This window comes from Plodia interpunctella, chromosome 6 (assembly GCF_027563975.2).
Source record: "Plodia interpunctella isolate USDA-ARS_2022_Savannah chromosome 6, ilPloInte3.2, whole genome shotgun sequence".
NCBI lineage: Eukaryota > Metazoa > Arthropoda > Insecta > Lepidoptera > Pyralidae > Plodia > Plodia interpunctella.
Window position 1 is genome coordinate 7,746,797 of NC_071299.1, and position 14,327 is coordinate 7,761,123.

Genomic DNA, 14,327 nt, shown 5'->3' on the forward strand with positions numbered 1-14,327 from the left:
ATTATATTAAATGACGAACCACTGCCTGTAGCTTCTATCCGGCACCCTAAGTCTTCAGCTCAGCACAATGTACGTGATAGCTCCCAGTCAAAAGACGCAATGGCCCAGAATGACTTGAAAGAGTCTCCCCCTTTATTATATTTCGGTCGGTTATTGGATAGTACCGGCTTCCGTAGTCCTTCAGTGAGCATTTATCTTTTTGTAGATTGCTGAGGGACATATTGACAACTATGTTGTTAGATATGATTTATTACTGATATACTCTATATAGTATGTAGGAAATTTGCCATTTTTAATAAGAAAGTAAATCCACTTGTTATATATTACATATTATTTTGAATCATTACGATTCGATATATCACAGAGTAGAGATATTTTCAATGATCATAATTGATACAGTCATAACGAAAACACGCAACGTTCGGTGCTTCAAATGAGAATAACACTTCAAATAAAAAACTATGATGTTGCTTCTATAGATAAAACTAATTGAGACTAACGTCATTTGCGCAAATACAAAGCTTAACAATTTTGTAATATTATAGGGTCAAAGTCTAGATTCATTATTATTCTTAGGCTATTTTATACGTCAAATTATAATCTATCACAGATACAGATTTGGCTAAAATATGAGTGAATGTAATGCCACCGAGCTTAGACGGATGTCGACGAGAATGAACAAACATTGCATAGTTTGTATGAAAGCTTTTATTTACCGCTAGGAAAAACCAGCAATGTACGTCGAATCAGGCAAAGTTTGGCGAACTGTTTGTCTATAGACATAATAGGTAAGTGGAATAGACAATTCAAAATCACTTCATTACGTCAGACAAGAGTTGTTGCGTGCACAACTTTTTACAGCGTACTTGTATAAATAAAGACATTACAACAAAGTAAGTCAGACATCAATTTAGCACGATTCGTTCATACACTAGTACATACTAACATTTACTCATTTTTTTTGTTTCACAATCCATGGAACATTTACAGTAATTTCATGCCTACATTACTGCGTAAATATTACGTTTAGACATGAGTCTGGGAATAAAGACTCAAGGTTTCTGGCAACTAGACAGCAAAATAATTAGAATTTGTTTTGTATTTATCATTGTCCGAGCATTTCAAAGTATTTCGTCGCTAGATACTCATATGAATATCTAGCGATTGAAGTTTGAAGTTAATAAGTAGAATTATATAATTCTACTTATTTACTCGGAGCTGCATCCTTTTCATAAAACTCATATTATAAATTAAATTCCTTTAGAAATAAGATAACTCATGACTTCACTTTAGGATAAAAATATCTATAATTGAGAAAAGGTTTTCGAGCTTTCAGTACCTAATTAACTTTATATGGCTCGCACCATTGTTCGTATTCCGTAGTTTTTACTTCCATCGGCGGACAACTCAAAAATTATACGGAGATTTGACGTACGTCAACGCACGTCAATGTGAAAATCTATTTTTTTTTTTATTTATTTAATTTATATTTAGGAAGACTTTGCTTAAAAACAAATAAACAGAAATGAAAGTTAAAAACAGGAAGCCAATTAAAAGTCTCCACAGATAGAAGAGAAGTAAGAAATTGAAAACATCAAATCGAAAACATGTAAACAGAGTGTCACATGAAAAACATAGCCAGAAGTTATATGGTACTAGATACACATTAGTAGTATAAGTTACAAGAGAGGAATAGTATAGATGCGACGAAAACTGGAATACAAAGGAGTAGCAATAGAGTCTGACTAGATTTTGATGTAAAAATGTCAGGGCATATTAGATATTGGATTTCGGTTTCCATTTAATGATGTCAATAAACAATAATATACATACACATAAGTAATTTCAAATATTTTTCAAATTATACTTAGGTTCACTCAAAATATACGGCATAGGGCTCCTTATATGCCGTAAGGAGTAATAACTTTTATACAATTAAGTATTTTGATTGACAACCCCAACAGTAACTAAATTCAATCAAAAAATGAGTATACGTATTTCGTGATACACCTATCATAAAACAAAATTTTCACTTTACGAATAACACATCTCAGCGACTTCTCACTATTGTAACTGGTCTGGCTGGACATGTGCTGATGGGGAATGTGGTTAGGTGGAGCGAAGCGCCCAGGCGATGGAGTGCAAGAGGAGCAGCTCGGAGGCCGCTAAGAAGACCGCCAGTGTCGGCCAGGAGAAGAACCACTGGCAGGTAAATTGGTCAAATCTTATTCGTCCTTTCTCTAATTTAAACCACTACAAATACACTGCAATCTCCTCCTTAAGGCCTCCGTTTATATGGATAAGCCCCCCGCAGCAAGGGAATTCGTCGCTAGAGGCCGGGTATCGCAAAACGTTCGTTTTTAAAAAAAAGATGTTTGTGTAAATACGCACTTGCGCATTGCTTTGCAATCACCCAAATTTAGTTTAAAAAAACTCCGAAATTATATTAAAAACAAAACCGTCATTGAGAACTAACAAAAACTATTAGTGCTTGTAATTTTTTTATTTTTTTTTATTTTTTATTTCTATAATTTGTCTGGTAAAAAATACCATATGGTGTCATAAAGTCCAACCCGTGTACCTAATTTTTATTAATTAACTATTTTTTTTTTGTAACTTGGGGAAATAAAGTTTTAAAATAAAACAAGAAATCCAAAGGTGTGGTGTAATATCCAAACATTACACAACACCTTTGATTGTCTACCTAGACAATAAGTATTTATTTTTATTAAGTTTAATTGTATTTATAAGTAAACAAACGCAAGAAATTAAAATTTAAGTTACCACCGACTCCGAAACTTTCTCAAATTCGATATTTTTTCAAAATTTCATCATCTGCCAAAATAGAGCTGACGGTTTCTATACGGCTGATCACATTTTTTCCAACATAGCTAAGAACGCTCTCTATGAAATTATCTTTCAAATAAATAAAAAAGGAATCAATATCGGTTCAGTCAGACGTTTGGCTCCTACGATACGATGCCACGGACAGACATACATAGACACGTTAAACTTATGACTTACAACGTAGTCGTGGTTTATAAAAACACCCACTCCAGTCGCCTGCCAGAAATCAGACATCCACATAAATGCTTTTTCAGATGGAAACTTACGTAAGTATATTCATAATTTAAGATTTCTTGCAAATATAAGCTGTGCGTAGAATGACGTGGACAGGTCAAGGTAATAATAAACCGATTACGATATTCTATGATGAGGCTCTCCTCGCTTAAAAATCAAGTATCTTTGACAGCCTTGCCATCCATTATGATACCTTTGTATCCAAGTAAGATTTCTAGTAAGAATCTGTAATGACGGATTCTTACTACAGAGATTACTTATGAGCCTTGTGTTAACAAATTTTTATGTCTATAAAAATTGTCACCTAGTTGTCTAATTTAGAATGAAAAGTTAATTAAAGTTAAAAATATCTATCGTTCAATCCTTCAATATTCCCTCAACACTCACTCGCACTCTCAATTAATAAATTTCTATAGTAAAAATTTATAAAAATTTATTATATTATAAAATATTTATAAATAAGGTTGTCAGTAATTACTTACATCTATATAATTATCATATTTTTTTAATATTTGGACGGTGGAAATATATTTTATGGCAAATTAATTCCATAAAGCAAGAAAAAATAATATATCAATAAATTATATGTAAACAGAGAGTTCGAATAAATTTATTTACAATTATAAATTGTTAAAACTTTTCTTCCTTATAATATTTTTACCAACTAGGATCGCGCTTGAATTTTTATTTTCCGCTTTTCCGTGGAGAGACCTCTAACGGCAGCTATCGACATTACATGATACCGCGTCGTAGCGGACTAGAGGTGCAACGTTTTATAAACCACACCTAGATGTCACTTCTGTTACAAAATATGAATTTTCTTGGAAATGAAGAAAATTTATATTGTAATAATTAGTTTAGGTAAGAAAATAATTAGACAATAATCTAATTAGTTAATATATTAAATTTTACGTCACTGATTTAATTAGAAAGATTGTTTTTATATTGTGCGATTTAGATCTGCTTCTGATAAATAATCGATTGAAATACGATTAATCTTGATGATTTAAAGGTATGATATTAAAACCTTTGAAGTTATATTTGTCAAAATTTCAGCTTCAGCCTCTATTAGGTAGCAACATCTACAGAATTTAAATAACTTAATATTAAATATTACGGTCGAAGAAATAAAAGACTCAAATAGGTTAATTTTCTTTTTTACAACTTAAAAATATAGAAAGCTAAATATTTACTACCCAGTTTCTTTTATTGTAATTGAATCTTACTAGAAATAGGATGGTTCTAAGAAAACTTTGACGAAAAGCGTACTTCCTTTGTTTAGTAATATCCTTATGTTATGGAGAAATGCTAAACCACTGGACCGACATAACTAAATAATAACCAATGACCCGAGGTTAAGTATAGGATACCGCATGCGAAGCTGTGAGCAATAGCTAGTGTGTAATAATATCATATCTTATATTCAAAAAGAACGAAGTATATAGCCTAAATAACTTTCAAGGCACAACTTTATTTCTGATCTCTCACCTGAGCGCAGTCCGTTTGCTGCCTCAGACATATAGTGTCAGAGTCCTGGGTTCTGGGTCTATAGCAACGTCACTACGATCAATTTTATCTACCGGTGCACATACCATTGTAACGAATTTATTAAAAAAATAATAATTCCCGTTGTTCAAAAAATACAAAATTTCATTGAAGAGCTCCTTTCCCGTCTCAACTTGAGGTCTGAACACATACTTTTTCTTCTCCACCTCGCATGGTCTTCGAAATCTTCTGTCATCTTTCAACGAACACAGAAACAAAGCATTTTGTCAAAAATATGATTAAGTCCGCAGGCAAATTGGAATGTTTTATATAACCAAAATAACACGCGACGAATTGAGAATCTTCTTCTTTTTTTGAAGTCAGTAAAAAATAGACATAAATCGTAACATTTATGTAATATTCAAATTAGATAAAAAGAACTCGGCCAGTTCCACCCGCATCGCAGTGATAACGTTCCGTTATCGTTCAGTAATTTTCTCGACGTTCCGGAACGCACAAGTCGCGCCCGTGTCAAAGGAAATAGAAATGTAATCTGTGTGAAATTAAGTGAAACTTATGTATGTGATTATGACCGTTTTAATAAGGTAATATATTATTCTTACTGCCCATATAATATTCTGAGATTATACTTACTTCCCAATAACCACACGTGAGCAATTTGTTTCTGGAGATTTACTCGTATTTTTCTAGATATTAATAGTTTCCTACCATTTTTATATAACGAGTCGATGCGTCTGGATATTATTTGTCTGTGCAATATTTGATAACTAGATAACACTTATGCTTATTGTATTTACTGTCGTGAAGGTCGACAGCACATCAAGATACGTTGCAAATTCGCCCTTTTGACCGTAGCATAAAAGGCACTGCAGGGCAATTTTCCAATGAAGAAATACTTATTTGTAGTAACAAATAAGTATTTCTTCATTGGAAAATTTTAATTAACCACCGACGTCAGAAATATTTAACATTAATCAAAGAGTTTTAATACTTAGACTAAAGTTTATCTGACCATGACACTCAATGAATTGATAAGCAGGTGATAGTGTTTTACCATTGTTAACCAGAAAACAAATACGTCATGTGATAATTTAGTTGCTTCGCGGAACTATTAATATTATGACGACATCATGGTGATGACAATCGTCTATCGTAAGAACGTGTCATCACTGATCAGACATGCGTGCTCCGTTGCGACCATGCAGTATAACTCCTTCGTGCTCCGTTATTCTATAGCGTTTGATACTAACGTGAGTTGTCATACATGGAAACTTCGAACAATTTCTACATTCTTCTGCGTTGCTCCGTCGACGGATGTCAACATGACGAAGGACGTCGGAGCGCAACTGAGCAACGGGAGCACGCTCTAAATCGTAATCAGATCATGGATTTAATAAGTAGGTACTTCGTCAGAGTACCTACTAATTCCATGAATCTGATACAATCATGTTCATGGCATAATTTGTAAAATAACAATTTATTTGCACGCAAAAAGTAAATAACATAATATATTTTGAATTCTGCACTATATAACAAGCTATGCATATAGCTGCTTACAAAGATTTAGGGCCAATTTCTCCACAGTCTGATCATATATAATATTGTAATCTCTTACAGATAAACTAACAATTAGATCTACCTGAATATATTTATTTGTCAATTAACCCTATTCAACAGTTATGAATTACAATTTTTAACGCTAAGTATTTAGCCTATTTTCTCAAAAATCATAGATACATAAGTAAAATGAAATTAACTTATTTCTAAACTACCATTTGCCGTTTATACTTTATACTATAGATAAATTTGTATACTTTCTATATTTCATCTCAAATTTCCCACGGAAGCGAAGCCCCGGGCAACATCGAGTACGTTATATATATATATATATATATATATATATATATATATATATATATATATATATATTTTTTTACTATATATATATTTTTTTTGACTAATCACAAATGATAAAAAATATTTATGAGTAACGCGTGTAATCCACTTAAATTTTTATGGTGGGGTTTTCCCCATTTCTTTTTATTTATCACTGATACGTTTTATTGAACTGACTTAGCTTTAAAACCTACACGTCAATTGTTGATTTATTGGTGTATATTACAAATTCAATAAATAATTTATGAAGGAATTTTCCTTCGTGGTTATTTGTTGTTAAAATTTATTTATTATGTTCCATGAGAAATGGGTACCTTTCCCATGCAACGTCATATGATTATGGAGGGAAGTCGCTTATGATGTTTCATATGCTAATTTTTAATATTCTATTTAAGTAGGTATATTAGATGCGCATCGTAAGCGCTGTCCATAAAGTAACTTTTCTCGTGGAAGGTTTATTTTAAAGTTATAAAATGTTGTTATTTATGTTTTCATTTAATCCATCGATATGCATTTATTATTAACATTTTCATAAAACACAAACTTTTAAATTAAGATATAAAAAAATTGAAAAAAACCGTATTGTTTGCAAAAATAAGGATACATTCTGTTTGTACTGAAAGTAATTCAGAAATTGTTTGTTGCAGTTTCGATGTGGAAAATGGGGGAGGTGCGGGTGGTGGGGCAGGGGGCGCGCGGTCACCCCTCGAGGGGGGCTCCCCCTCTACCGCCCTCGTCCTCCAAGCCTTGCCGCAGCGCCGCGAGTCCTTCCTCTACCGCTCAGACTCCGACTTCGAAATGTCACCCAAGTCTATGTCGAGAAACAGCTCAATTGCCAGCGAAAGGTGAGTTTATTGCACTCATTCATCCGGTGTCCTAGCTGCGCTGCTGGTACACTATACTATCCGACACGATGCGAAGGCCACCGCGTCCTCATTGAAACAAAGCGCTTTGTCCCAACCGTGCGCGTCAACATACGTAAATACTTACATGGAATCCACGAAAGAAGTCCTGCGACAATATGTGGATCTCTATCACAGCGGCCACATTGTTGTAATAAATACATTGTCAAGTGATTGACAACATTCGACGGCCCACGCTTACTTAACTTGATTTGCGAGTTCGATAGACACAAAAACAGGAACAGGCACAATACACCCATAACCGCTGAAAAACATCTGAAATCACACTTACAATACAGGGCCTCCTGATAGCGGACGGGTTTGATAACCACTACTCCATGGAGGTCGACAGATATTAATGTATGAACAACATGCCACACTAAGCTTGTATAAGCGACTGTAGCCCTGCCGCTGCTGTCTGCTCTGCGTGGTTTCCTTTCATGATGCGGACTCCATGTTTTATAGATATTCGGGCTATCTTATCTCTTTGTAGCTCAGTAAGGACGCGGTTTTTGGTTTGACATATTCTTATGGTTTCTATTCGGCCGGGTTATCCACTTATTCACAACTTGCTCAAACTACGCATAGTATGACACTGTCTTACTTACGCAACAACTTTTATACTTTAATATTACTTTATGCACAATAGACATTCATCACGCATTTATTTTTTATGACCACGACTTGTGCGACATTTTCTGAAACGTCTGGAAAAGTGGTACTTAAGTTTAAATACCTACCTAAAGTCTAACATAATTGTAACACAGAACAGGTCCAAAGATGCAATCCCATAGTTGGGGCCTTTGGGCTGCCCACAAACATGAAAGCAATGTATTTTGGCTGACCGTATATTTAATCGCACACCAATATGTGAACGGCCTTATGTTTATGATACTTTCATTCCGATGGGCGATAAATCTCAAGTGACGCTTGATGGAAAGTGGTCTCTAGATATGGACACATGTAATACATAAGAAATAAATTTATTTCCCGTACATAATAAAGATAATCGCAAGTCTTATTACTATCATTGAAAATAGGCACTTAAGTTAATATACTTATATCACATAGGTACACAATATTTTACATTTTTCATTTTGTGGGTACATCAGACTTTCACATAGTATGAGGTTCTGGTCAAGAAATCGTATTCATAAATTCATGATTTTAATTTATTATATAGACTTCAAAATATTTTTGTACTTGTTATAGTAATTGAAAAGCAAAAAACGCCCAAACACAGATTAATTAAAATTAGACTAGAAATTTATTTTAAATCACATTTATACGTAGATTACTTTGTAATTAGCAGTCTCGTTATTCTTTTTGTTTTTTTTTAATGAAAATGTTATTTTTGCCACCCACACTTACTTTTGTAGATGTAGGTATGTCTAGTAATTATCTACGTAATTGTCGACGCTGAATTCGTGCATGTTCTTGACATTTTCCATTACGCCTTTCATGTTCCGTCGCTCTTCCTGCGATTGTAAAACTATTTACCCAAAAATAGGTATTATATTTTATACTAGCGACCTGCCCCAGCTTCGCACGGGTGCAACGTCATCACATATTAACCTTCCACTTGATGACTGTCTAATAAAAAACCGCATCAAAATTACGCAAGGGAGTTTTAAAGATTAGCATACATGGAGGACAGATAGACAGCAAGAAGCGACTTTGTTTTATACTAATTCATGATAAAAATAGCCAACGCAAGTCCTAGATAAATAATATAATAATAGGCGCTTTACTGTTACTAGTATCATCAATAGTTAAAGGGGACATTTTAAAGTGGATAGCAATATAAATATGGATGATAATATAAATCATTATCCATATAAACAAAAAAAGGAACTATTTAATGGTCAGTTAATTGTGTTCAATAGCCTGTTATAAATGCATGCTAGCAACTATTTTAGAATATTTTAAAATAGCACTACTTATAATAAAAATACTCGCGAGTACATTTTCTATCAAGTTTTTCTAGGGTTACTTTCAAATTCCGTGTTGCGTCACTTAAATTAATCATTCATAAATAGTGTTGTATGTAAATGACGAATCACTGTGAATAACTCAAAAGATTCTTTCCTACAAACTAAAAAGGCAATATATCGTGTTGTTTTTCTCAAATAATTGTATAATTTATATTAATTAGTTTCATCATCAGAGAGATCAATGAATATATCTTATAAGTTAATTAATGAGATTTCGTCATAAACGTATATTAATTAATATGATTTCATATTACTTACAGGTTAGTGACATAGTTAACTCAATGTTACTGATAATAGTTATCAACTCAATGACACCAAGTTGTGAAACATTATGACTTCCTCCGAGTGTAATAAATACCTATTCGGAGTTAATATTATATTTATCTTAGACACATTTTATGGGTGTATAAATCCTAGTAATATTATAAACGCGAAAGTTTGTGATGTATGTATGTTTGTATGTGTGTAAATTTGTTACTCTTTCTCGCAAAATCTATTGGACCGATTGTTATGAAATTTGGTACACGGGTAGAATATAACCTGGATTAACACATAGCGACTTTTTCTCCCGAATTTCCCACGGGAGCGAAGCCCCGGAACGCATCTAGTACAAGATATTTTTCTTTAATTCCTAAGTAAATGGCCACCACGCTGCTCACACTCATAATCGAACAACGATTTACCCCCTGTAGTGCTAGACCAAAAATAAGTATATATAATGGTCACCCTCACATACCCTCCTCACCGCCTACTTAACAGCATAAAACGAAACATGGAAAATCACTTACTGATCAATAAGCGAGCAAGTAACTCTTATATCCACCGAAGCGGGGGCCAATCAAGAAGTCAATTTCAAACTCATTAAGTACTTGAGTAGTTAAGTATCCTCTCTTCAAATTGTGTTTACCTGAATAATTATTGTTTTAAATAAAATAATACGCTTCCCAAAGTTTCAATAGGCGATCTAATTAATCAAACCGAAGAGTAAAGTTCGAACGTATAAAAAGAAGGAAACTATAGGAATCAAAACAGATCAGCGGGTAGACAATAAAAGGAGCTATTGAATTAAGAAAACATAAAGTAGAACAGTGAATCACATGAAGGGATCTTTTTCAATTATTATTTTTTATATTTCATATCATCAAACAACTTTCAGAAACTTCCACAACTTTCAAAAAGTTAGTAAGCTATTAGTAAGCAATATAAAAAATCTAATACCTATTTCAAAATACCTATTAGTAAATAATCTAAAATCAGTTTTGAAAATCATCTATAAAACAAAATTATTGTGTTTTTCAAATCTGAATGTGATAAATCCCGCATCGAGCATGTGTTACTAAAGCTTACACCGCCATAGTACATTTATGGTAAGGAGACCTACTTTTTCATAAGCATCTAAACAAATGGATTTTCAGATTTTTGTAAATATCGAAATAATTATATTTTAGACATGCTTATTTATCCATTATGCTTATTATCATTCGAACCTGTACTTAACAGACATAAATTAAAATATATAAGTATCTGTGACTTACCTAACAATATTGAAAGGTTAGGTTTTCTATTTAAAAGTCTCAAATTTATATTTGACAGAAATAGAAATCCAATCTAACAAGACTATAAACTTACTGTTTTTTTTTATTTAGGAAACGTTTAAATATGGCTGAGGCATATTATTTTTCAAAGTAGACAAGCTTGAGGCGAGCGGAAGCCGGTGACATTTAATTTCCACTTGACCCGAGACTGGCCAACTTCATATGAGTTGTTATTATGCCTTCGAGTCCGCAACTAATGTGGGTTTACTCGGTAACTTTAGACGTCAGATTTCTATTTTCGTTTTATTTAATAACACGACCAGACAAGTAAAAATGAACTCCACATTATGGGACACCACGAAAACACCCACGCAATCAATTAATTCAGGGAAAGAAGACTCAAAAGTCTCTGAAGATTTTAATAGTCAATGAAATTCGACGAAGTTTGAGATATTTATAGACATTATCTAAAATGCGTGATATTATCACAACCACGCAAATTCAACGATTTTCCGAACCAACTTATTTTTTCTCAGCCTTATGGGTTGAAGCTATGATACGTGTATGTGTAATCTCAATAGAGTCTACCCCGCATAAAGAAAATTTAATTAGTTTCATATTATAAGCTCCACACCATCTGTTTGTGGCAGGAGTCAAAGCCACCCTTTAAACATGAAATAATTACTTTACGTACATACAACTATATTATCGTACAGTATATACATTATCACGTCGCGTCTTTATCCCTGATAGAAGGGATTGTCAAAGAAAACATGAAAATAAAATCAATATTTTGCTATAACAGCTACGTATTTCAAAGATACAAGTAGTCTAATTACATATTTCAGAATTTTAATCATAGAATGCTGCAACCAAATACGACGCCATTTCTGTTGTGGCAAATTAGTAGTTTGTTTGTTTGTAAACTCTTTATTGCACGAAGAAAACACATACAAAGAAAGCAGTGAATTAAAGAAAGAACGCGTACAAAGGCGGACTTATCCCAGAAAGGGATTTCTTCCAGGCAACCAAGTATTTGAAAGGAAAAAATTCAACGCACAAAGTAAGGTAGCGTAAGATAAACGTGCAAAGTGAAGAAAATAGAAGTACACGAAACATCAAGTAACAACAAGCAATGAAAACTTAAATAAATATACTTTATTAAAACTACACACAATAAGTACAAAAACAAAATAATAAAAATATAATAAAACCATATATCAATACTAATATAAATAATTAATTATAACACTCAAATATCTGAGGCCTGTTCATAGTGTCCCTTCAGCTGGGATTTAAAAGAGGCAAGTGAAGGAGCCACCTTATAATAATAGTGTTTGACAAGCAGAAATTTGTCTACGATACTCATCATTACTTGGATTATTTACTTATTTTTTCTTGTGTATGGTGTAATACATTTGTATCGTACCAATTTTTAATAATTTTTGAATACAGCAAAAGAAATGCTACGGACTACTTAAACAAAATATTCTATGTAATAGGTACATAATATATATTTTATTTTTTACTTCGCATATTTATACTTCTAGTTTCAATTTATTATGACTTAACATGTAAGCTATACGTAGATTCTATGTTAAATCATAATAAATTGGCTATTGAATTTATTGTAACATTATTAATCCATCTGGATTGATGTTACATTAAATCATTTAAATTATATTTTACTCGCAGATTTATTTTATGTTTAGATAAAATTTTCAGTTATATACTACACAAGAGATGGACGCGTAAAGTAAGCAATAATGTTTATATAATGCAATGTATAATAATATTATGTAAATGTTGTGACCAACTAACAGTACAGTAGTCAGCTTACTCACATATCGCATACCTACAGTACATTACGGCAATAGCATGACATACAAAAAACAATAATAATATCACAAATCGTCCCTACTGGCTGTAATATACGATTTATTTTTTATGTACTATTACAGTTTCATTAAAAAATAAAAATATGCATTCATGAAATATACCTACTCTGGAATTTGCGGAAGTGTTTTGGAACTATGAGTATATCTACAGGCTTCCTTTTAATGAACTACGCCCACTGATCCAAAGCAATGCCAGTATTATTAAAGTCTTATTTCAATAGAAAATATAATATGTATGTTTAATAGTCATGCTACTGCTATCACTTCTACAAAGCCTACACTATTTCAGCACAGTTTCGGTGTGAGCTACCCCGCTGTACTCGCGACCTACCCGCTTAGGTGGCATAACAATCCCTCGAGTCATTGTCGTTTCTTTCTTTTCCTTATTATTTAATTGCTTGCAGATTCAAGGAGGTGGAGGCGGCGCAGCTGGACAGAGCGTATGTACTTTTATCTACGCACGATTTTAGTACTAAAGCTTTTTTCTGTGTTCTCTTTGCTTGCTTTACCTCCTTTGTACTCTATACTCTATTGCCTGGCTTCCATTAATACCAACTATACCTGTATAACTGTGCAGTATCTTTTGTGCTTGCTTTTATCTTGAATTTAATTAACTCGTCAATATAGTTATTTCTTTTGTGTAAGTGATTTTAATTACGCAGGTGCCTTTTTGATTTATTATCGAAATCGGCCTATAAAGTCATTATTTGTGGTAAGTTTTATGAAGAATAATCATAGAATTTAGCTTTATAAGTAAATTTTACAAGCTAATTTGGTCAAAAAGATTTTTAATAAAATCTACAAGACTTGTTTGTTTAGTGACGCCACATTTTGATTGATGAGTGAAGCAATTGTTGATTGATTGAATCATGCCATTGGAGTGTAGCTTTTATTTTGCTAGACATTGTTTGTAATAACTAGGTTTTTGTTATATTAATTAGATTAGTTATATAGTGGCTATATTAGGATAAAGGCGCCTAACTGTTAATGAAATATTGTCCGTGTAATGTTTCGATATACATATATTATTATTAGAATAAAGTTTAGTCGTATTTTTTATGAATAATAATTACTACTACAAAGCAGAAAAAATATTTTATTTATTTATTTTAAAACTTTTTTGCACTAAATTAAAAAAAAATGTATGAATCTTTATAAGGAATGAATTCTCATGATCGAAACGATCTTACGCTTTATAACATAAAGAAACAAGCGTAGGAACATTCCCAAAATAAAGAAATCTTTGATAATACATCCTCCGCAGGCCTGCGATAACATGTCACTTGTAGCATTTGTGACATTTATGTAAACATGTATATAATCTCCCATAGAAATAATAAATTGTTACGAATATATACACTTCTTTGAATTTCTTTGTGGATCTAAGTTATTTGTGTTATTTTTAAAAGCGAAAAATGAATGCAAAACAGACAGACGCGTCCGCCAACGCTCAGTCATTATAACATCTGAAACCGGTTTGGCGAAATATTTCACATGCCAATAATATTTACGTAG

The 14,327-nt window shown here is 32.6% G+C and overlaps 1 protein-coding gene across 13 annotated transcripts in view; it reads left to right on the forward strand.

Moving 5' to 3' along the window:
• dnc (dunce) overlaps nucleotides 1-14,327 on the forward strand; it is a 334,918-nt gene that overhangs the window by 244,044 nt on the left and 76,547 nt on the right. For 9 of the 13 annotated variants that reach the window (XM_053746307.2, XM_053746313.2, XM_053746314.2 and 6 more), the window contains 2 exons: nucleotides 7,131-7,328; nucleotides 13,217-13,252. In XM_053746307.2, coding sequence (XP_053602282.1) covers nucleotides 7,131-7,328; nucleotides 13,217-13,252 — 234 coding nt within the window. Of the gene's footprint in view, nucleotides 1-2,113; nucleotides 2,210-5,139; nucleotides 5,172-7,130; nucleotides 7,329-13,216; nucleotides 13,253-14,327 lie in introns of those variants that run through there. The other 4 variants (XM_053746306.2, XM_053746318.2, XM_053746308.2 and 1 more) reach the window with 3 other exon arrangements.